Source organism: Callospermophilus lateralis, chromosome 1 (assembly GCF_048772815.1).
Source record: "Callospermophilus lateralis isolate mCalLat2 chromosome 1, mCalLat2.hap1, whole genome shotgun sequence".
Taxonomy (NCBI): Eukaryota; Metazoa; Chordata; class Mammalia; order Rodentia; family Sciuridae; genus Callospermophilus; species Callospermophilus lateralis.
The window spans coordinates 221,025,498-221,046,110 of NC_135305.1; the positions used below are offsets into that span (position 1 = coordinate 221,025,498).

Consider the following 20,613-nt stretch of genomic DNA (forward strand, 5'->3'; position numbering starts at 1 on the left):
CGGGTGGCACGGGAGCCAGGAACTGATGACGCCTGCAGGGCCCCCGCCCCCTGCCCCGGGGTGGGGCGGAGGGACCCAGGCACGACCTAGGCTGGGCCCGGGCTCTCGGAGGCCTCGGAGGAGAGAGATCGCTCCTGTCCCCCACACCCGCCCCTCCGTCCCGGGGCGGGACCGGAGGGCGGAGCGGCCGGCGGTGACGCGGACCCCGCCCGCTCATATAGAGGCATCCCGGGGGCGCAGGGACAGAGCTTCGTCGCCGCCGCCTCAGTCGCCCTCGCCGCCGCAGCAGCTCAGAGCGTCCGCGACACCGCCGCCGCGTCCACCAGCAGCGCCACCACCATGCGGGAGATCGTGCACCTGCAGGCCGGCCAGTGCGGCAACCAGATCGGGGCCAAGGTGCGCGGGGTCGGGGCCCAGAGGGGCAGACCCGGTGCACAGCCAGCTCCCCCAGGCTCCCCGACCTAGGGCCTCGCGGGACCCGGTCCCCAGGAGGCCAGCGCCCCCGGGATGGTGGGGGAGGGGCGCTGGGGGCAGGGCCAGGCTGGGAACAAAGAGGCCTGTCAATCGGGGTAGGGCCCAGCCTTCTGTCTGCTGGCCACAGCTGGTTTCACAGCTGGCCCACTGTCCCCTCCACGCACAAAGAGACGGCGCCCCTCCCCCGGGCTGCGGCCAGGGTGCGCTGGCACCAGCAGGCTCGGGCTGCGGTGGTGACGGCCGCACCCCGCCCCCACCTCTTCCTTCTTGCTGCCTCATCCTCGCCATACCTCTAGGTCCCCCAGTCACCTGGCTGGGGGCCCGGGGGTGGGTGGTGAGCTGCAGCTAGGGAAGTGGTTCGGGGGGATCCTAGGCCCAGCCACCTGGTCCCCCCTCTCATCCCTTCCCATCACTACCTGCTCTAGTTTTGGGAGGTGATCAGTGATGAACATGGCATCGACCCCACCGGCACCTACCATGGGGACAGTGACCTGCAACTGGAAAGGATCAATGTCTACTACAATGAGGCCACAGGTAGGCTGGGGGGCACCTTCTGGTGTGGGGGGGTGGGGGTGTGGGTTGGCTGGGAGGGGACAGGATGCTCTCAGGCGCCTGTGGCTCCTGGCGCTCACACCAGCTGCCCTCCATCTGCCTCCCTGCAGGAGGGAACTACGTGCCCCGAGCCGTGCTGGTGGACCTGGAGCCCGGCACCATGGACTCCGTCCGCTCCGGCCCCTTTGGCCAGATCTTTCGGCCAGACAACTTTGTGTTTGGTGAGTTCCAGGAGTGGGCCCCAAGGAAAGGAGCCCCTTATTCCTTCACTCCCAGATGCCTTGATGAAAATCCCCTACCTAGCTGGCAGTGACCACTGAGTCCCAGAATGGACACAGCAGTCAGGGACGTGATGGGTCAAACAGGTCATGGTGGAGGCCCTGGGGAGGGCCTGGAACAGAGGGATCTGGTAGGCTTCCTGGATGAGGTGGCATTTTAACTGTACAGTCGGACTAGAGCCAGGTTGCAGGGTGCAAGCCCCGAGCTCTGCCAACTCATGCACTGGACAAGGAGTTAATGAGCTCTGACGATATTCCAGGCCCTGCACCAGAAGCTGGGGCACAGCAGAGAACAAAGCAACCTGAGCTGTCTGCTGGCAGGGCCCACTCCCTACCCAGGCCCTGGAGCTGCCATCCTGGTGGGGAGCCCGCCGCAGAGATCCGTTAGTACAGCTCAGCCCTGGACTGTCAGCTGGGTGACTTTGGACGGGCTCCATAACCCTTCATGACTCGGTTTCCTCATCTTCAGAACAGGGATATAGATGATCTACTGTTTAGAACCAAGGAGATCGCGTAAAGCTCTCCCTGTGTGTAAAGAACTCAGGAGCTGGCATAGAGGAAAGGGTAAATAAGCATGTATTGCAGTTGTTTCCATTATCATCATAAATACCTGCCACCTAACAGGTGAATGGGACAAGGACTGGCCAAGGGACTTGGAGAGAATAGCGTATGCAAAGTCAGTAAGCCCAGTTTTGGAACTTAGACTCAAGGGAGTCATAGTCCTTATTGGGAGCTCTTTTAGATTGGGCTGGTCACATATACCCTACCCTGACCTAGGCCCCGAGCTCCACCCTCCCCCAGAACCTTTGTAAGCCTTTTCCTCCGAACATGGTGGTTTGAGTCTGAAGTCTGAATAAGCTGTGTGACCTTGGACAAGTGACTTCCCCTCTCTGATCTATACAAAGTTTCTGAGAGATAATGATGCACCAATGTGGGTATGATACCTAATGGGTCCTCAGGAATGGCTGTGGAAAGAGACACAACTGAGGTTTGAGGCCTTTTTGAATGACCACGGGTGGCTCACAGTTGGGCCAAGTGATTCTATGGTACATGCTGAAAGTGTGGACTTGGGCCAGACCATCTGCTCGGAGCCCTAGCTGTCCCACTTGCTTGCAGTGTGACTTTTCACATAGGAGCTAGTCTCTCTGAATCTTCATTTTCTCGTCTGTAAAATGGAAGTAAAAAGAGTATGTAAGCTGAGCACTGTGGCACACACCTGTAATCCCAGCAACTTGGGAGGCCAAGGCAGGAGGACCACAAGTGTGAGGCCAGCTTCTTAGCAAGATCCTGTCTCAAAATAAAAGACAAAAAGGGCTGGGGATGCAGCTCAGTGGTAAAGCACCCCTGTGCTCAATCCCCACTACCCTCCCCAAAAAGTATGTAAGTACCTCAGAGAACGGGGGAAGGATTCAGAGATGCAGGACGTGCCCAAGCTTAGGGCCTTTGGAGGCTCCTGGCTCTAAAGGACTGTGTTCCAGACACAGCAAGATAAGTCTTGCTCCCGGCGGGTCTGCTCCAGCCAGGAGTCAGACACAGGAGTCCCTCAGATAAACACACCACAACATGCAAAAGGTTGAGAGCAGCAGGTATAGGAAGAAAAATAAAAACAATCTAAGGGCGTGGAGGAGGATCCATATGTTGGATCCTTATCCTATCTGGGGATTGTCATCTCTGAAGAGGTGACATTGAGCAGAAAGTGAGGGAGGAGCCCTGAGGAAAAAGAATCCCAGGCAGCCAGTGCAAAGGGCCTGAGGCAGACCCAGTCTGGCCTGTTAGAACAATGAGGAAGTCCTGGAGGCTGGAGCAGGTTCCCTGGTGGGGACGGAGCCCCCAGGGCTTTGGGAGGAGGACCTGGGCTTTTATCCCGTGGGAGGTGAAAGCCAAGGTGGGGCTGAGGCTCAGGTATTCACGGGCGCCCTCTGGCGGCTGCAGAGAAGACAGGCTGTGGGGTGGGGTCGGGAGCCCGTTTCAGGATGGAGCTGGACCAGGGGGAAGCAGGTGTTGTCAATAATAACAGCCAGTATTCTAGTACTTGACCTTGTCCTCCTGGAGCTTGCATTCCTCAGTGAGATTCCAGGCAATAAACGTGATTAACATGAAAACAAGTTTGTCAGTACCACAGGGACAGGAGAAGTCAGGGGCTGAGCCACCAGTGGCAACTGCTGAGCCCCAGGAAGTCTTGGAGGAGGAACCTGGGGGCACAGCATTCCCGGCAAAGGCCCCAGGGCAGGATCAAGCCTGGCGGGTTGGAGGAGCCCTGGTGGCTGGAGCAGAGGAAATGAGGGGGAGGGAGGGAGGGGGCCAGGCCGGAGAGCGCAGGTCGGCTACTGGTCAAAGACAGGAGAAGGGGAGACCGGCTTGTCCGTGGTGCAGCCTTCATCCAACTACTCTGACGCCAACCTGGGCAATTTAGCAAGACTCAAAACAAAAATAAAGAAGGGCTGGGGGTGCAGTTCAGTGGTGGAGAGGCCCTGGGTTCGATCCCCAGTGCCGCAAAAGACAGGAGGGGCATCTGGGGATGGTTTTGAACTAAGGTGGGACACGGCCTGATTTAGGTTTCCCATCCTCTGGCTGCTGGGCAAACTCAGGACATGGAGGGAAGCAGAGAGAACGGTTAATGATAACGATGGCGATTTGTGCTACTGTGCAGTGAGGCGAGCCCAGACGGCCATCGTGCGCTGTGCATTGCCAACACTGAGAAGGAAGGATTTTTTGTGGGGGAGGGGTGCCAGGGATCGCACTCAGGGGCACTTGGCCGGGGGCCCTCCAGATACCGGGTAGACAGGGTGGAGGTCAATGCCGGTGCTGGGCTCCTCTCCCCGCCCCAGGCCAGTCGGGAGCCGGCAACAACTGGGCCAAGGGCCACTACACCGAGGGCGCGGAGCTGGTGGACGCCGTCCTGGACGTGGTGCGCAAGGAGGCCGAGAGCTGCGACTGCCTGCAGGGCTTCCAGCTGACCCACTCGCTGGGCGGCGGCACGGGCTCGGGCATGGGCACGCTGCTCATCAGCAAGATCCGCGAGGAGTTCCCGGACCGCATCATGAACACCTTCAGCGTGGTGCCCTCGCCCAAGGTGTCGGACACGGTGGTGGAGCCCTACAACGCCACGCTGTCGGTGCACCAGCTGGTGGAGAACACGGACGAGACCTACTGCATCGACAACGAGGCGCTCTACGACATCTGCTTCCGCACCCTCAAGCTGACCACGCCCACCTACGGGGACCTCAACCACCTGGTGTCGGCCACCATGAGCGGGGTCACCACCTGCCTGCGCTTCCCGGGCCAGCTCAACGCCGACCTGCGCAAGCTGGCCGTGAACATGGTGCCCTTCCCGCGCCTGCACTTCTTCATGCCCGGCTTCGCGCCGCTGACCAGCCGGGGCAGCCAGCAGTACCGCGCGCTGACCGTGCCCGAGCTCACCCAGCAGATGTTCGACGCCAAGAACATGATGGCCGCGTGCGACCCGCGCCACGGCCGCTACCTGACCGTGGCCGCCGTGTTCCGGGGCCGCATGTCCATGAAGGAGGTGGACGAGCAGATGCTGAGCGTCCAGAGCAAGAACAGCAGCTACTTCGTGGAGTGGATCCCCAACAACGTGAAGACGGCTGTGTGCGACATCCCGCCGCGCGGCCTCAAGATGGCGGCCACCTTCATCGGCAACAGCACGGCCATCCAGGAGCTGTTCAAGCGCATCTCGGAGCAGTTCACGGCCATGTTCCGGCGCAAGGCCTTCCTGCACTGGTACACGGGCGAGGGCATGGACGAGATGGAGTTCACGGAGGCCGAGAGCAACATGAACGACCTGGTGTCCGAGTACCAGCAGTACCAGGACGCCACGGCCGAGGAGGGCGAGTTCGAGGAGGAGGCGGAGGAGGAGGTGGCCTAGGACCCCTGCCTTCGCCTCCCCTCTGCCCACACCCCCGGCCAGGCCTCTGACCCTTGACCTCTGCCTCCTCTGCCACCCCAAGAGCCTCATGACCTGCCCACCCAGCCTGACCCTAGGATCCCACCATCCATGGTCACTCTGCCTTGACCCTAACCATCCTGCGGAGTTCACCTGACCTCTGGTCACTTCATCTCTGACCCTAGCCCAGCTTTGACCCTTGAACCCTACCTTATCTCCCAACCCCCAGGGACATCTTCCAACTTGGACACCTCTCTAAGCCCCGCTTCACCTTTTCTAGCCCTTGGACGCGCCCTGCCGCCCCACACCTCCTTATTAGCCCTCCTTTATCCCAACTCCCTCACCTTTGACACCCCCGAACCCCGTAAGCCCTGGTTTGCTCTTGACCCCTCCCTCCGAGCCAAGCCTCATCTTTGACCTCAGGAAACCCTGCTCCCCTCTCAGCGCCTTCTCTCTGGTTCTCTTAAGCTCCCATTCCCTCCCTGGCTTCCCTGGGAGCACTGTCAGGGAGCACTCCCGACGACCCCTCCTCTGCCTGACCCTGGATGAATAAATGAGTCCTTGCCTGGTGTTTCTGTGGAGTTCACTTCATCACCTTGTGCAGCAAGCAGGGGCTCCTCCCTAGAGGGTGGAGGTGGGTGCCAAAGGCTCAGCTGTCTCAGGGGGATGGGAGCAGAGGCTTGGGAATCACAGGGACCAGGCCAAACCAGTGAGCCATCACCCTCCGACTCCCCTGCCTGTCCCTCATCTGGGGCTGTTTGTATGAGCGAGGATGACTGTGGGGGGGGCCTGTCTGCTGCTCTGCCTGTGTCGACCTCTGTGCCCCCTCCCTGGCTCCCAGGTGTCCTTTCCTTGGGCCACCTCCCTCTGGCGGTGCTGGGTGTGGGGCGGCTGGTGAGAAGGGACCAAGGGAAAGAGCAAGAGTGGAAGGAAGAGGAAGCACTTTCGGCAGACTGAATCCTCGCCTTCCCTGAAGTAAGGAAGGAGAGGGGAAGGCCTGAGTGTGACCGTGGGGACAGGACATAGCCCAGCCTCCAGGATGAGCCTGAAGGTTCAGCCTCTGAGCCTGCCCCTATTGCCACCCATCCCAGAGAAGCCTAAGCAGCCGGGTCGGTCGCCTAGGTTTCTCACAGTGGGTGGGGGCAGGGGCCTCCGTAAGGGAGGACGTCACCCGTTAAACTTCCTCTGTCAGCCACACAGGAAGCCGAGCCGGCTCAGGGCCCAGCCCCAGGCAAGCACAGGCCCCCAGGACCCCTAGGGAAAGGGCCTAGCCGGGCCAGCCCTGCAGGGACCATGGGATCCAGAGCTGAGTAAGAGCTGCCCCCTCCCTCATCCTGTGGGCCAAGATTCCCAGGCCTGGGCTGGGGCAGTGGGGAGGTACCGCGGGGGCCGGCCCAGGAGGTACAGTGACCCATTGGGACAGTGGCAGGCATCAGGGCAGGACCTCAGCTGGCCTCCCCTGTGTGTTCTCTGGGGCCTACTGGGCCATGCCCAGCCCCTCCTCTCTCTCCTTCCTGCTCTGGGTGGTTTCACCGGCTCCTCTGGACTGTGCCTCTGGGGGGTGTGAGTGGCCGCTTCTGGGAGTCAGCAGAGTGGGTGATGTGAGGAGGGGAGAAGCTGTGTGTCCACATGGGTGGGTGACTGACTCGTGCCCGAATGAGGGTAAAGTGCCAGGGACTCCGTGCAGCTAGACAGCACCGTGTGTCTTCAGGGGTCTCCTCTGGGTCTTGCCATCTCTCTCCTGGAGCCCAAGTCCCAGCATCCTCTGCATGATGTGGGGGCAGGGAAGGTGGGGGTGGTTGTAGGGCTCACAGTAAGCACCAGGGCATCCTGCTGTCCTTCCTCTAGTGAGGAAGGTGGGGTCAGCCATGGGGCCCCATGAAACCTCACCCAGGGGCACAGAGGCAAACCACAAAGATGCCCACTCACCCAAAACACACACAGCCATGCAAGGAAAGACAGAGTCATCCGCACACTTGCTCTGTCTCACACACACACACACACACATGCTCATATAAGCAGGCATTCAGCCACGCACACTGCTGTGCTCTCTGGCTCTGCTGCACACTCACAGGCCTGCACCTAGAGCTTCCCACAGCTACACACGCCACCACAGACACCAGTCACACACCAGCACACCTGCTCACACACACAGGCACAATCACATGCAGAAACAAGTCCCTGGGTCCTCTAAGCCCTCTTCTGTCCCACAGAGGGGGTCCCCCAGCGGTGTTTGATTGGTTCTTCGAGGCAGCCTGCCCTGCCTCCCTACAGGAAGGTGAGTTTGGGGCCCTGGGGATGGGGATGGAGGAGGGGCCTGAGGCCCTGGACTTAGCAGCCCACTCTCCCTGCAGATCCTCCCATTCTGCGGCAGTTCCCCCCAGACTTCAGGGACCAGGTACTCAGGCTGTCCTCTTGCTCCTTCCGGCCAGGGCCAGTCCCATAGAGGGCTGAGGCTCTGTGCTTGGACCTGGAACCCCCGGATCCTGATCTGACTGTCAGTCTGCTTCTCTCCTTTTTCCAGGAAGCCATGCAGATGGTGCCCAAGTTTTGCTTTCCTTTTGATGTAGAAAGGTATGGAAAGGAGCAGAGACAAAGGGACCCCAGGCTCTCGGGGACCCTAAGTGTTAAACACACAGCAACTCAGACACCTGGAGACCCATTACCTAGGGACCTGGAGACCCAGGGACCCAGACAATCAGGGACCTGCATAACTAGTGACCTAAATGCATAGAGACCCAAGGACCCATGAACTCATGGTCTCAGGTACCAAATGATCCACAAACCAGGGACCCGAACACCCAAAGTCCAGCCTGGTGGGCACAGCACGGGGAACATGGTTGGAGGGAGTAGGGCATGGGGAGCTGGTTGTCAGGACTCCCGGAGAGTCTTGCCCACCTCCAGGGAGCCCCCCAGCCCTGCCGTCCAGCATTTCACCTTCGCCCTCACGGACCTGGCCGGCAACCGCAGATTCGGTTTCTGCCGCCTGCGAGCTGGTGCGCAGAGCTGTCTGTGCATCCTCAGGTATGGAAATAGAGCCTGGGACAGGGTGGGAAGCACCAAGCCTCGGCCAGGGTACTCCATTCAGCCCCTCCTCTCTCCGCAGTCACCTGCCATGGTTCGAGGTGTTCTACAAGCTCCTGAACACAGTGGGGGACCTCCTAGCTCAGGACCAAGTGAGACCAGCCCCCCTTTCACTCCTGCCAGAGTCCCAGCCCCTGCCCCATTTTGTCTCCAGCCCTTCTCTGAACTCCCAGACCAGTCCTGAGTCCCTCAGCACCCCCGAGGCCCCCTGGCCTGGGCCAAGGCCCTCAGAGTCCCAAACCCTCCTGGTTCAGACACTCCCCGACTTCCACCCAGGTCTCCGAGGCTGAAGAACTTCTTCTAAATCTGCTGCAGCAGCCCCCTCCTGGGCCCCAGGTCTCAAGAGGGCTGGAGCTGGTGAGTAGCTCCCAACTCCTGGGCCACGGACGCTAGATGGATGGGGGGATGTACCCCAGCCCTGAGGAACACGCAGCTATACCTGTCCCCCAGGGCAGCGGAGTGACCATCTCCGGTGTGCACGGAATACTCCCTCCTGCCCCCGGGAACAGCAGGCTGGTGAGCGGGAGTCGGGCCCCTGGAAGGTTGGGCACCCAGGTGAGGTCAACTCGCAGACTGATTGCTTACCCCCACCAATGCCCCCACCAGCTTTCCTGCTTCGTGGCCCCGGACTCCGGCTCCCTGCCCTCCATTCCTGAGAATGTAAGTAGGGACGAGGGAGGGAACTCCGGGGGCGGGCAGAGGTCCCAGAACCCAGAGTGGAACGCCAGATCTTGGCGTCTGCCCACGCTCAGCGCGTGCCCCTCTGTTCCTCAGAGAAACCTAACGGAGCTGGTGGTGGCGGTGACAGATGAGAACATCGTGGGCCTGTTCGCTGCGCTCTTAGCCGAGCGAAGAGTCCTGCTCATTGCCAGCAAGCTCAGCACGGTGAGGCGGGGGAGAGGACAAGGCCTGGATCCACCCGGGGGGAGGACACAATGGGAGGGGCGGACACTGGGAGCTCCACCTGACCCACCCTATCGGGTGGAACGGGTGTGTGTGTGGTGTAGCTCCTCCTCCTTGGGCTCCGCCGCTCTGGAGGATAAGATCCTAGAGCCCTAAATTCTAGCTCCGCCCCTAAGGGAATAGATGGGTGGGGTCTGAATACCGGTTCCACCACCCCGTGGAACCGGGAGCTGGAACCGGGAGCTGCCTTAGAGTCCCTCCTCTTTAGGGGTTGGGGTCAGTGGAAGGCTGCCATGGCTCGGTCCCTAGGAATGGGATCTGAGCGGGCTGAATCTTAACTCTGCCCCTTACAGAGAGGAATTAGGACAGGCAAAGTCTTGGCTCCACCCTCTGAAAAGCACGAGACAGTTCTCCGTAACACTGTAACCTGGGGGAATTGCTTCCAGGACCCCAAAGGATACCAAAATCAGCAGATGCTTAAGTCCCTTATCTAAGATGGCATGGTATTTGAATAGAACCTATGCATGTCCTCCTATGGACTTAAATCATCTCTAAGTGACTTCAAATACCTCATGCAATGTAAATATGCTATGTGAATAGTTGTTATGCTCTATTGTTTGGGAATAATGACGTGGAAAAAAAGTCTCTTTCAGCACAGATGCATTTTTTTTTTTTTTGGAATATATTTGACCCAAAGTTGGTTGAATCCGAGTTTGCAGAATCCTCAAGTACCCAGAGCGGACTGTAATTAGACAAATTCTTGGTCTCCATCTGATTCCTAAAGGGGTCCGAGTTTTCCCCCATTTCACCGCAGGGTGAGGGAGGAGGAGAAACAGGAGACTGGGAAGGTTTGAACTGTCGACTTAGAGAGGGTCCTTGAAGTTAGGAGGCCCTAACTCTAAACCCTTCATCTGTCCCCAGCTGACTTCCTGTGTTCACGCGTCCTGTGCTCTCCTGTACCCCATGCGCTGGGAACACGTGCTGATCCCCACGCTGCCCCCGCACCTACTGGATTACTGCTGGTGAGGAATGCGGGCCTGGAAGGGGGGGCAGGCCTAGGGAAGAGGCCTGGGGTGGGGGCAGTGCCTGCATGACCCTGGCTCTCGTCCGCAGTGCGCCTATGCCCTACCTCATTGGAGTGCATGCAAGTCTTGCCGAGGTGAGAAGGAACCGCCATCCCGCAGGTGGTGGGGCGGGAGGGATCCTCAGACTCTGAGAGCGCATCTTCCATCCCTTGCAGAGAGTGCGCGACAAGGCCCTGGAGGACGTCGTGGTATTGAACATAGACTCCAATACCTTGGAGACGCCCTTCGAAGACGTGCAGACGCTGCCGCCAGACGTGGTCAGGGTCACCCCCTCCCACTCTTCTCCAGGAGCCGGAAACCTCACATTTGCTCATTCAGTGCCTCCCTATGGCCCTACCTACAGGTGTCCTTGCTGAGGCTAAGGTTAAGGAAGGTCGCGCTGAGCCCCGGGGAAGGAGTATCCCGTCTCTTCCTCAAAGCCCAGGCCCTGCTCTTTGGCGGCTACCGCGATGCGCTGGTCTGCAGCCCGGTGAGCAGCAGGGATAGATGCCGAGAGAGGTGGCTCTCGCTCGCTCTCTGGGTTCCTGAAGGATTCACAACTCTAATAACTTGGAGCGTTGGTGGAGGACTGACCTGTGCCTCTGTTTGCTCCCCTGTAAAATGGGATGCTGGTAGTGCCCACCCAAAAGGGTTGTTTGAGTCGGGGAATCGGGTATTCCAGGCACTTTGCACCGTGTTAGCACATACGGAGTCCTCCATAAACGCCGGGTCTTGCTATTATTTAATGCTCACGCTGAGATGGCTACGATTAAAGCCCCATTTTGTAGATGACAAACCGCGGCTTGGAGAAGCTCCACGTGGAGTGGGAGAGTGGAATCCAGAACCCTGATCTGCTCTCAAGCTCCCTCATCCCCACACACATTTTTCATAACTATTCTTTTAAAACTGAGGGAATTCCAGGGTCATTTACACATCTGGCTTTCACCTCCAACACTCCCTAGTGGCCTCCCCATTAGGACTTCCTTCCCCCTACACTGGCTCTGTCCTGCCTTCCCCAGTCTCCTCCCAGCAGGGGTCAGAGGTTACCTGGGAACACCTGAGTCAGGTACCACACCTGCTCTGCAGCTCTCCCAAGGCTCCCAACTCTGTAGAGGTAAAAGACCATCCCATGGCCCCATGAGTCCCTGCAGGGGGTCAGGAGCACAGCAGGCATCCAGTTGATGTTTGCCACAAGACTTTATGGTAGAATGAAGGAGGTGGCTGGGGATCAGGAGAGCCACTGGGAGCTCAGGACAGGGCTCCTTCTTCCAGGGCCAGCCTGTAACCTTCAATGAAGAAGCCTTCTTGGCCCAGAAGCCTGGGGCGCCCCTGCAGGCCTTCCACCAGCGGGCTGTACACCTGCAGCTGTTCAAGCAGGTGGGTCAGAACCCTGAGGGTGAAGCCAGAGAGGGCCTGCTGGATTCCCAGGCGTGGGTTGAGGATGGCCTCTGAGCCTGAGCAGACCTCTGAGATCTTATGAGGGGGCTGGGGCTGCTCCCAGAGGACTCCCCAACTCCAGAATCCCAGGTGGGGAAAAGACCTACTTCTAGGCTCCTGGATGGATTGGGGGGGCCCAAGTTCCTGGACCCCTAGGTGGGCATCTGTGAGTCTGTAGAGAGGGCAGGTCCTGACTGTGGACTCCCTTTTGGGTGGAGGAGGAAGCAGGTAGGGACTCCTGGGTTCCTGGGAGAAGGCAGGTGAACTCCAAAATCCTTCCATGCCAGGCTTGGTTCTAGGATCCCTGAAGGCGGGCTCAAGTATTACAGGCTCACAAGAAGGGGCGGGCCAGGCTGGAAGGGCAGGGTTTCTCATTTGGTCCCAGTAAGGGAATCAGACCCCTGGGAACAGGACCTGACTTGGGGCCAGGACAGAGTAGGTTGTTTCCGGAGGTGGGCTCCAGAATCCTGGACCTTTGGAGGAACTGGGAGGGCAGGAAGGGGCACCAGCGGACATAGCCCTTACATCCAGGTGTGTCTGACCCTGTCCCCACTGCAGTTCATCGAAGCGCGGCTGGAGAAGCTCAACTCCGGGGAGGGCTTCTCTGATACCTTTGAGCAGGAGATCAGCTGCTGCAGGGATTCCTCAGGTGAGCCCCCTGCTGGCTTCCGGGTTCCTCCCCTACCAAGCCCCAGCCAATGCCTGCCTTGGATGATACCTGCTCTCCTCACCCCAGGCACCCTCCGCTCCTATCAGCTCTGGGCCGACCACCTAAAGGTAGTAACACCAAACACTTGTTACACGTTGATTGGATTAATTTAATCCCACAATAGTCCTCAGTGGGGTCCGTGATTATGCTCATTTATAGAGGTGGGGGAATTGGCCAGCAGCACAGCCCAGGGTGGGAGTGGGGCCTGGGGCCCAGCCCTAGTATAGTGGCCCCAACATCCCAAGTCTCTCCTTTGGCCACCTTCTTCCACAGAAAGGTGGTGGTGCTCTCCTGCATTCAGTCAAAGCCAAGACCCAACCAGCCGTCAGGATCATGTACCGCTCGGTGAGCTGGGCAGGACAGGCCAGACTGCTGGGGTGACGAGGGGGAGGGGACCGAGGACGTTTTGAGGCTCCAAGGGCGATGGGTCACTTAACCCTGACAGGCAAGTCCTGCGAAGGCCTTCATCAGAGCTGATGCAGCAGCCAAGCTGGGAACAGTCCTCCCGCTCTCATGTCCCCCCCAGCAGGCTCGGCTGGGTCAGAATCACTTCTTGCCCATTTAACATTGACAGCCAAAGATTCACTGGTGACTCTCATCCTCAGAGGATACATCCCAGCTTCTGCCCGTCTTTTCTTCTCCAAAGCCTGAAAGTTTCCTGGGGCTTAAAATTCTCCATCCAAGTTTATTCTTTGTTTGATGGAGACAGTGACACATTTTTACAAGGCTGTAGGGCCACTCCCTGTTTTATGTGGGGTTAGGCCTCCAGAAATGCTTCTGAATTAGTCAAGGGGGCAAAAGTTTATGTTGACTTCAGAGGTGGTGCCCAGGGAGTAGTGAACGTATTTGGAAGACAGAGACAGGTCCTGTGGCAAGGCACAGCTGTCCTAGGGGTCAGAGGGCTGACCTCAGATGCCCAGTGTCCAGTCACCCAGAGGTCTAACTCCCCTTGGCTTTTCCATAGGCCAAGAGTGGCCTGAAAGGAATGCAGAGCCTACTGCTGTACAAGGTAAGGCCATCAATGGTGGACGGCAATGCCCTGGGAGGCAAGAAGAAGGGGCCTCCAGTCCTGCATCCTCTTCCTAGGATGGGGACTCTGGCCTGCACAGGGGAGGCTCCCTGAGGACCGCAAGCCTCACCAGCCGCTCAGATCGCCTGCAGCAGCGCCTGCCTATCACCCAGCACTTTGGACAGGTAAGAATGTGCTTCCCAGGCGCACACCTGGAATTACCACCAAATCCTCCACCCCGCCGCCCCCCCCCCAGTCTCTGCCTGAACATCTCACCTCACTCCTCACATACACCAAAATTTGGTGATCACTTCAAACGCACCCTCCTCCAGAAAGCCCCAGCCCCCTGATTCTGCAGCTCCACATCACTGCCCTCTCCACATCCGTCTTTTGTAGAACAGACCCCTTCGCCCCAGCAGGAGACTTAAGCCAGAAAAGGGATTTTCTGAGCCCCTGGGGGAGAGGTAAGACTCAAAGGGGACCAAGGTTGGAAGTGGAAGACCAGGATGGATCAGAAGGCTCTCCAAACATTAGAGCAGACCCACCAGGGCAGAGGTCTCAGGAAACCTGGGGTGCCCTTTCTCACCCAGGACACCTCCCCTGAGCCCTGAGGATGCCCAGGGTCCATGGGCAGAAGAAGTTCTGGACAGCAACTTTTTGGGGTCCGGAGAAGAACTGGATTTGCTGAGTGAGATTCTGGACAGTTTGAGTGTACAGACTAAGAGCATGGGCAGCCTGAGGCCAAGCCAGAGCTTAGACTGCTGTCACGGAGGGGACCTGGACAGCTGCTTCAGCCTGGTGAGAGGGCCCCCCCCCCCCAATCTTTCCCCAACTGCCCGTCCAACCTGCCAGCTCTTTCTCATCAGAAGGTCAGCAACCTGCTCTCTCCTCCCATGCCCCACCCAGCCTGACCTACCAGGAAGAACAAGATGGCAACCAGATGAAGAGAAACTGCCGGAGCCCCAGCCCCTGTCCCTGCCTGCAGACCTGTCATCCCTTCAAAACACACCATCACTGGAAATCACATGCTCCTCAAAGAACCCCAATTCCCAGCTGCTCTCAGGCTCCAGCCAAGAAATCATCTCTCCATCCCAGCTTTCAACAGCTTCTACAGACGCAAGCAGCCCAGGGGACCCCAAGTCCTCTCCTCTCACTGAGCCCTCAACCCTTCGTCTCTCCCCTCTTCAAAAGGCAACTGAGCACCCTACAGCCTGGGAGATCCCTTGCACCAGGCTCTCGGAGGCAAACACCCAGCCCAGCCCTCCAAAAAGTCCCCAACTTCTAGCTCCAGTGGAGCCCAACTTAGATACCGTCAGGACATCCCGGTCCCTTGAGTCTTCCCCAGACCCCAGTTTTCCAAAGAACCCCAGAACCCAGCCTCCCAAGGTCCTGCTAGAACATGCTCACTTCCAGTCCCCCGAGGAACCAGGAACCCCCAACACCCTTACCTCACCCACCAGCGACTGGCAAGAGCCCCAGGCCAGGAAGAGGCCTCGAGTTGCTGATCTTAAGAAGTGTTTTGAGGGATAAGGATCAGGGGTCTGGAGACCCTGGATCCTCAATAAAGCCACAAGAGCCCAAAGTTGGTCTGTCCTGGTGAGTTTATGGGGGGCCTACTCTCTGCTCAGAAACCCACCTACCCCCACCCGCCCTCCAGGGGCAGCCCTTCTGGCTCCTAGGTGCACCTAAAAGCCACTCTCTTCCAAGAAGCCCCCTCACGCCCCTAGGATCCCCATAACCTTACAACTCACGCTACCTTCATCTCTCCATCTAAGCTAATGTTCCCACCAACTCAAAAGAGCTTTATTACATCTCACTACCAATTTTACATAAATGTATAAAAAGTGAGCAGCCCCCCACGCCCTGCCCTCAGGAGCCAAGTCTCTGAAGCACCTTCTTCCCTTCTATTCTCAAGCACTGGGTGAGTCCCATTGCCTAGAGAGGTCACCCCTTCCCCAAGGTCACACAGCAAGGAAGCGAGATGGAGGAAGGGAGGGACCTAGATGGGCAGGCAGCCCCGCACCTTCTCCTTGGAGTCCTGGGGGGCTTGGGCCTCCGCTGCGTGAGAGAACTGAAAGAAAGGATAGGGGGTTGTTGGGCCTGCTGCAGGGGACAGTACACAGCACAGTGAACACGAAGACGGTGCAGCAAGCAGGAGTGGCCCCCGCCCCGGCCCTGGCCCCCCAGCTGCATGCAGAGTCGAGCAGAGGCAGCATGCTGCACAGCCACCAGGCCAGCGCCCCCCAGTGCCCCCCGAGTCGTCAGAGCTGGTGTCTCAGTGGTGGCTGCTCTGTGCGCGGGGGTGTTGGGCAGTCCTGGGCAGAGCGGGCAGCTGCAGCTGTTCACAGCCTTCAGATGAGCCGCTCCTCCGGAGGCAACTTGAGGTTGGGGGGTGGTGGCGCGCGGGCACCCACCTGCTCCTCGCTGCTGGGCCGGTAGGTGCCCTCTGTCTGCCGCTTCTCCCGAAGTTTCCGTACCAGGAGCACCAGCCCCACGGCCAGGAGCAAGGCAGCCAGGATGGAGAAAACCACAATGATGGCAGTAGTGGCCTCCTGAGACTAGGGGCAGTGGGAGAGGACAGGAGTGACCCACCTGAATTTGAGGATCTTCTTCATCCCCAAAAGAGCTGACTCTGGGGCTCCTAACCCCCTCTACACACTCAGACCTGCCCCCCACACACACACACAGCTGGGATTCTAGGATCCTCATCTACTTTGGGGGTTCAAGGCTCCCCCCACCTGCCACATCCAGGACTCCTGCCCCACCACACCTGCCAGCTCTGGGCTCCATACGATTGTCATATGAGGACCCTGCCAGGACTCTTAGTGTCCTTATTCTGGGACTTTAGGTCTCCCCCTTGTTCTGCTGCTATCCTAGTCTCACACTTGGGGCTCTCCAGTGCCAGTTTGATCTGCCACCAGGGAGTGGGGAGGCATCCCCTCCACCTGCCACACAGGGGACCCCAACATAGTATCCCAGCTGCCCTCTTTCCACATAAAGCCCAACTCACCAGACCCCCACTGGGGCCGGGGACAGAGGGCGTGACAGTGCCATTCTCCGAAGTGTTCAGTGCTGTGGGGGCTGGGGAGAGAGGATAAATGAATCCCCATCTCAGTCCCTCTGCACCTTCCTGGGGCACCCCTCCTCACAAGGGCAGCAGTCCCCAATTAAAACTGCTCCCCCAAGTCTCTTATGGGAAGAGAGATTACAGAGACCCCCCCCACCCCCACCCCGACCTTGCAGTTTGAGCCTCAGGCCAGGCCCAGCCCAGCAGGGACCAGCAGGGAGTAATCAGCCATCAGTTGTTTGTGTTGAGTTGGGGGCTATGATAATAGATCCTGGCGGAAGCCCGACCATCCCCCCACAGCCACCACTCCGCCCTGGGCCCCTAAGGACTTGGGCGTCCTGCCTGGCCCGGGAGTTCCTGACTCACACCTCCCCCTCAGGCTGCAGAAGTGGCTGGCTGAGTCCACACCTAAGGCTAGCCATGCCAGCAGGACCCTGCGACCCAGGCAACCTCCTCCTGGCTCTGGCAAAACCCCATCCACCGACATTGAGGTCCCCTGCCTCCTTTCCTTCACCTGCTGGGTGAAGCGCCTTCCTCCCGCACCCCAGCCCACAAATTCCACCCCCTCAAGAGCTCAGTTCTGATGGAGCAGCCCACGCTGTCCGAGGAAGGAGTCAGGAACTCTTCCCCCACCCGGACCCCTGGACCCCGCCCCCAAGCAACCCATGCCCGTTTCCCAGTTCTGGACCCTCTCTGTGCCCCAGGTGCCCAGCACTTTGAGCCGGCCCTCAGCAGAGAGACCCGGGAATCCGCACGCCGCGCCCCGGGCGAGTACCTACCTTGCCCCCAGGCTCGGCCCCACAGGGCCGGCAGCAGCGGCAGGCCGAGCGCCCAGAGCAGCCCCAGGGCTGGGGTCGCCATGGGCTGGGCGACGGGTTGGCGGCGCCGGGCCCGGGCTTCTCGCGCTCGCCGCTCCTACCGCATCTTGGGCAGAGGGTACCTGAGACCCAGCACCTGGGGACGAGAGGAGAGGCCGGAGCGTGGGGCTGGGGGCTGGACCCAGGCGCAGGCCCAGGGCAGAGGCGACGAGCGCCAGGACACCCCGGATCCCGCCCCGCCCCCGCGGCCGAGTTTAGGGATTAAAAATTAACTCCCGGGCCGCGTTCCGGGGCCGGGAGAGGGAAGGGCAAGGGGTGGGGGCGGGGGCGGCCTGCCGAGCGTCCACCTCCCTACCTGGCCGGACGTCTCTGACCTCGCTCAGGTTCCCTGTCCCGGCCCCTCACCCGAACCCTGGGTCAGTCCGCCGGTCGCTCGCTCCGACCCCACCAGCCCCGCCCGCTCACGTGACCCGGAAAGTTTAGTCACTCACCTGGGAGGGGATGGCACTTCCGGCCAGTGCACCTGAGCCTAGAAGAGGGGGCGGAGTCCAGAGGGGCGGGGCGCGCCGCCGGCGCACCTGTAACGGGAATCCAGTCCACCGTGGGGGGGTAGCGAAAGGGCCCGAGCGCGCAGGTGTGAGCACTTGACACCGGTATTTCTGGCACATCTTCAGGATCGTACAGGTGTGGAGACACTCGGGGGCAGGGATGTTTACCTGTAAGAATACTTACCCAGACATCTGCGTCGAATCTCATCCATTCGGAGTACAGCTGAATGGAAGCATACCTGTGTTGGAAACATGCGCATTAGAACTGACACCAGACAGAGGCACTCCTGGGTGTCCGACACCTGCTCTGGAAAAGAATGCATAGCTCACCTACGAAATGCACACCACTTGTATGAGGAATTCCTGTGTGGAGAGGTATGGAGATAACTGCCCAAAACACACCTGCCTGGGACCCACTTGTACGGAAACATACCCATATAGGGGAATGTTTCACTGAAACACACCGTGGGGAGCCGTACGTGCATTCACAGAGGAACGCCTGCTGCAAAACATACCTGTGAGGTGACAGATTTCCTTGACTAAAGAACGCTTGTATACAAGGGAAGACCTGGAATCACCTGAGGCACTCTCAACGCTGAGGCACATCTGTGGGGAGAATCGTCAGGACAGAGGTTCAAGCGCACTGAGGCCAACTGTCAGGGAAACATTTGTGAGAAAACACATACTTGGGGCATCTCCATTGGAAAACACCTGTATCCCAAATATTGTAGGGCACCTGTAAGGAACACCCATGAATGAAAACATCTGCAAGCTATAAGAGGGACTCAAGCACAGCTTTCTGGGCAGAGGCAGGGTGAGAAGCAAATGAGCCCTCAAAGCTGTGTCTTTGGATGGAGTGTGGTGATAGTCACAAGACCCCTCCAGAGGACTCTGGGGTAAAGAGTGATGATTAAAAGGAAATTAGCTGGGAGTGGTGGCTTATGCCTCTCATCTAGCCATTCAGGAGTCTCAGGCAGGAGGATCACATGGTCAAGACCAGCCTGGGCAACTTAGTGAGAGAGAGATGCTTTCTCAAAACAAACAAACAAACAAATAATAGGAGGGCTGGTGCTACAGCTTAGCGGTCAAGCACCCTCAGTTCAATCCCCAGGACCAATAAATGGATGATGATGATGATTATATACTGGGGTTGAACCCAGCGGCACTTTACCACTGAAATACATCAGTCCTTTTGATTTGATTTGATATAATTTTTTAAAAATTTTTAAATATTTTTAGTTTTCAATAGACCTTTATTTAACTGTTTATATGCAGTGCTGAGAATTAAACTCAGGGCCTCATACGTGCAAGGCAAGCACGCCACCACTAAGCCACAACTTCAGCACTGATTTTTTTTTTTTTTTTTTTTTTTTTTTGACACAGGGTCTCTCTGGATAAGTTGCTGAGGGCCTCGCTAAATTGCACAGGCTGTCCTCGAACTTGCCATTCTCCTGCCTCAGCCTCCAAATCGCTGGGTTTACAGGAGTCCACCAAGTCTGGGTTTTGGGGGTTGTTGTTGTGTTTATTCGGTTTTTGTGGGTACTGGGGATTGAACTCAGGGGCACTCGACTACTGAGCAACATCCCCGGCCCTACTTTGTATTTTATTTAGACACAGGGTCTCACTGAGTTGCTTAGCACCTCGGTTTTGCTGAGGCTGGCTTTGAACTCTGGATCCTCCTGCCTCAGCCTCCTGAGCCACTGGGATTACAGGCGTGCGCCACCACATCTGGGTTTTTAATCCTTTCTAACATATAAAAAGATGGTTAAGGGTCCCAGATCAATTTAAATCCCGGCTTTGCCTTTTAGTGGGAATGAGGACTGGAAATTATAACCTTCTGTTTCCTCATCCGTAAAGTAGGAAAGCTAGAGTCTTGACGAGGACGATGAGAGAAGTGAGTAAAAGGTCTGGCATGTGCCATGCACTGAATCAGTGTTAGATGTTTTATTATTATTATTATTATTATTATTATTATTATTATTATTATTATTATATTGTTCTCTGTCAAGTGGGCCCTCTGATGGTGAGTCAAGAAACTGCACCCGAAACTAGTGGGCAGGACGCTCGGCAGGTGCATCCAGAGCGACTGGCTAGAGTCCCAACTCCAGTGCTCCGCCACCCAATCCTTACCCCTATCTGCGCCCAGGACACAGATGTCCGCCAGACGGGTCACGAGAGAGCAGTCAGCTCGGCGTCTGGATCCGCCCCTTTAAGGCTGCCTGGCGGGCGGTGGGACTGAAAAGCTAAGGCAGCCTAGGTCAGCTGGAGGCTCCGCCCAGGTGGGCGGGCGGGGAAGGACGGACCCGCGCAGCTCGGGGGCCTCTGACCAATAGGAAAGCGACTGTGCAGCCGCACCGCGTGTTGATCTTTCGTTTCCCTGTTTTGAGTCGGGCCTAGAAAGAAGGCGCGCGGGCAGAATGAAGGAACTCCGAGCAACGCCTCTTGATCTTCTGTTTCTGTAACTGAGTGGGGAATCTGACATGCGCGGGCGGGCAGACGAAGAGCTTAGCCGGCTCAGAGTTCTTGCGAACGTCTGGAAAAAGCGAGAACTTTAGATCTTGAATAGGATTAGCAGGAGAGGGAGGTCAAGTGGAAAGAGATTATGAAACCCAATCCCTAACTTCTCCCTCCCTCGCTCTGTTTAGGGAAAGGAAAAGGGTAAACTGAGGCAAGCAGGTGGAACTCTAAAACAAAAACTGAAAACACTGAATTACCTATCCTCTCTTCCCAGAGGAGTCTTGGGGCTCTTGGGCTGTGCGAAACCGG

At 58.2% G+C, this 20,613-nt stretch overlaps 3 protein-coding genes across 3 annotated transcripts; 2 read left to right on the forward strand and 1 right to left on the reverse strand.

Moving 5' to 3' along the window:
• The first annotated feature begins 231 nt into the window (after positions 1–231).
• Positions 232–5,739, forward strand: Tubb4a (tubulin beta 4A class IVa). The gene is made up of 4 exons (XM_076850685.1): positions 232–396; positions 900–1,008; positions 1,137–1,247; positions 4,133–5,739. The coding sequence occupies exons 1-4, from the start codon at positions 340–342 to the stop codon at positions 5,188–5,190; spliced, it is 1,335 nt and encodes a 444-aa protein (XP_076706800.1). The 5' UTR covers positions 232–339; the 3' UTR covers positions 5,191–5,739.
• A 707-nt stretch (positions 5,740–6,446) lies between these two features.
• Positions 6,447–14,944, forward strand: Dennd1c (DENN domain containing 1C). The gene is made up of 23 exons (XM_076871885.1): positions 6,447–6,518; positions 7,422–7,486; positions 7,563–7,606; positions 7,733–7,782; positions 8,113–8,232; positions 8,315–8,384; positions 8,569–8,649; positions 8,743–8,808; positions 8,899–8,952; positions 9,067–9,177; positions 10,117–10,217; positions 10,309–10,354; positions 10,436–10,537; positions 10,624–10,749; positions 11,532–11,636; positions 12,255–12,345; positions 12,433–12,473; positions 12,679–12,750; positions 13,370–13,414; positions 13,492–13,599; positions 13,811–13,878; positions 14,005–14,212; positions 14,321–14,944. The coding sequence occupies exons 1-23, from the start codon at positions 6,502–6,504 to the stop codon at positions 14,942–14,944; spliced, it is 2,415 nt and encodes an 804-aa protein (XP_076728000.1). The 5' UTR covers positions 6,447–6,501.
• A 469-nt stretch (positions 14,945–15,413) lies between these two features.
• Crb3 (crumbs cell polarity complex component 3) lies at positions 15,414–18,377 on the reverse strand. The gene is made up of 7 exons (XM_076850728.1): positions 18,363–18,377; positions 18,032–18,086; positions 17,791–17,877; positions 17,261–17,435; positions 16,425–16,495; positions 15,829–15,972; positions 15,414–15,485 (listed from the first exon to the last, which is right to left on the reverse strand). The coding sequence occupies exons 4-7, from the start codon at positions 17,340–17,342 to the stop codon at positions 15,414–15,416; spliced, it is 369 nt and encodes a 122-aa protein (XP_076706843.1). The 5' UTR covers positions 17,343–17,435; positions 17,791–17,877; positions 18,032–18,086; positions 18,363–18,377.
• Between the last annotated feature and the right edge of the window lie 2,236 nt (positions 18,378–20,613).

What these genes read in the sequence shown, in the direction of transcription:
- Tubb4a (XM_076850685.1), top strand. Translation starts at nt 340, where the DNA reads ATGCGGGAGATCGTGCACCTGCAGGCCGGCCAGTGCGGCAACCAGATC. An exon ending in GCAACCAGATCGGGGCCAAG is followed by an intron (nt 397 to 899) that starts GTGCGCGGGGTC and finishes TACCTGCTCTAG; the next exon opens with TTTTGGGAGGTGATCAGTGA. An exon ending in GCCAGACAACTTTGTGTTTG is followed by an intron (nt 1,248 to 4,132) that starts GTGAGTTCCAGG and finishes TCCCCGCCCCAG; the next exon opens with GCCAGTCGGGAGCCGGCAAC.
- Dennd1c (XM_076871885.1), top strand. An exon ending in TCTCAAGAGGGCTGGAGCTG is followed by an intron (nt 8,650 to 8,742) that starts GTGAGTAGCTCC and finishes CCTGTCCCCCAG; the next exon opens with GGCAGCGGAGTGACCATCTC. An exon ending in CCCCCGGGAACAGCAGGCTG is followed by an intron (nt 8,809 to 8,898) that starts GTGAGCGGGAGT and finishes TGCCCCCACCAG; the next exon opens with CTTTCCTGCTTCGTGGCCCC.
- Crb3 (XM_076850728.1), bottom strand. Translation starts at nt 17,342, where the DNA reads ATGGCGACCCCAGCCCTGGGGCTGCTCTGGGCGCTCGGCCTGCCGCTG. An exon ending in CCGGCCCCAGTGGGGGTCTG is followed by an intron (nt 15,973 to 16,424) that starts GTGAGTTGGGCT and finishes CACTGCCCCTAG; the next exon opens with TCTCAGGAGGCCACTACTGC. An exon ending in GGCCCAGCAGCGAGGAGCAG is followed by an intron (nt 15,486 to 15,828) that starts GTGGGTGCCCGC and finishes CCTTTCTTTCAG; the next exon opens with TTCTCTCACGCAGCGGAGGC.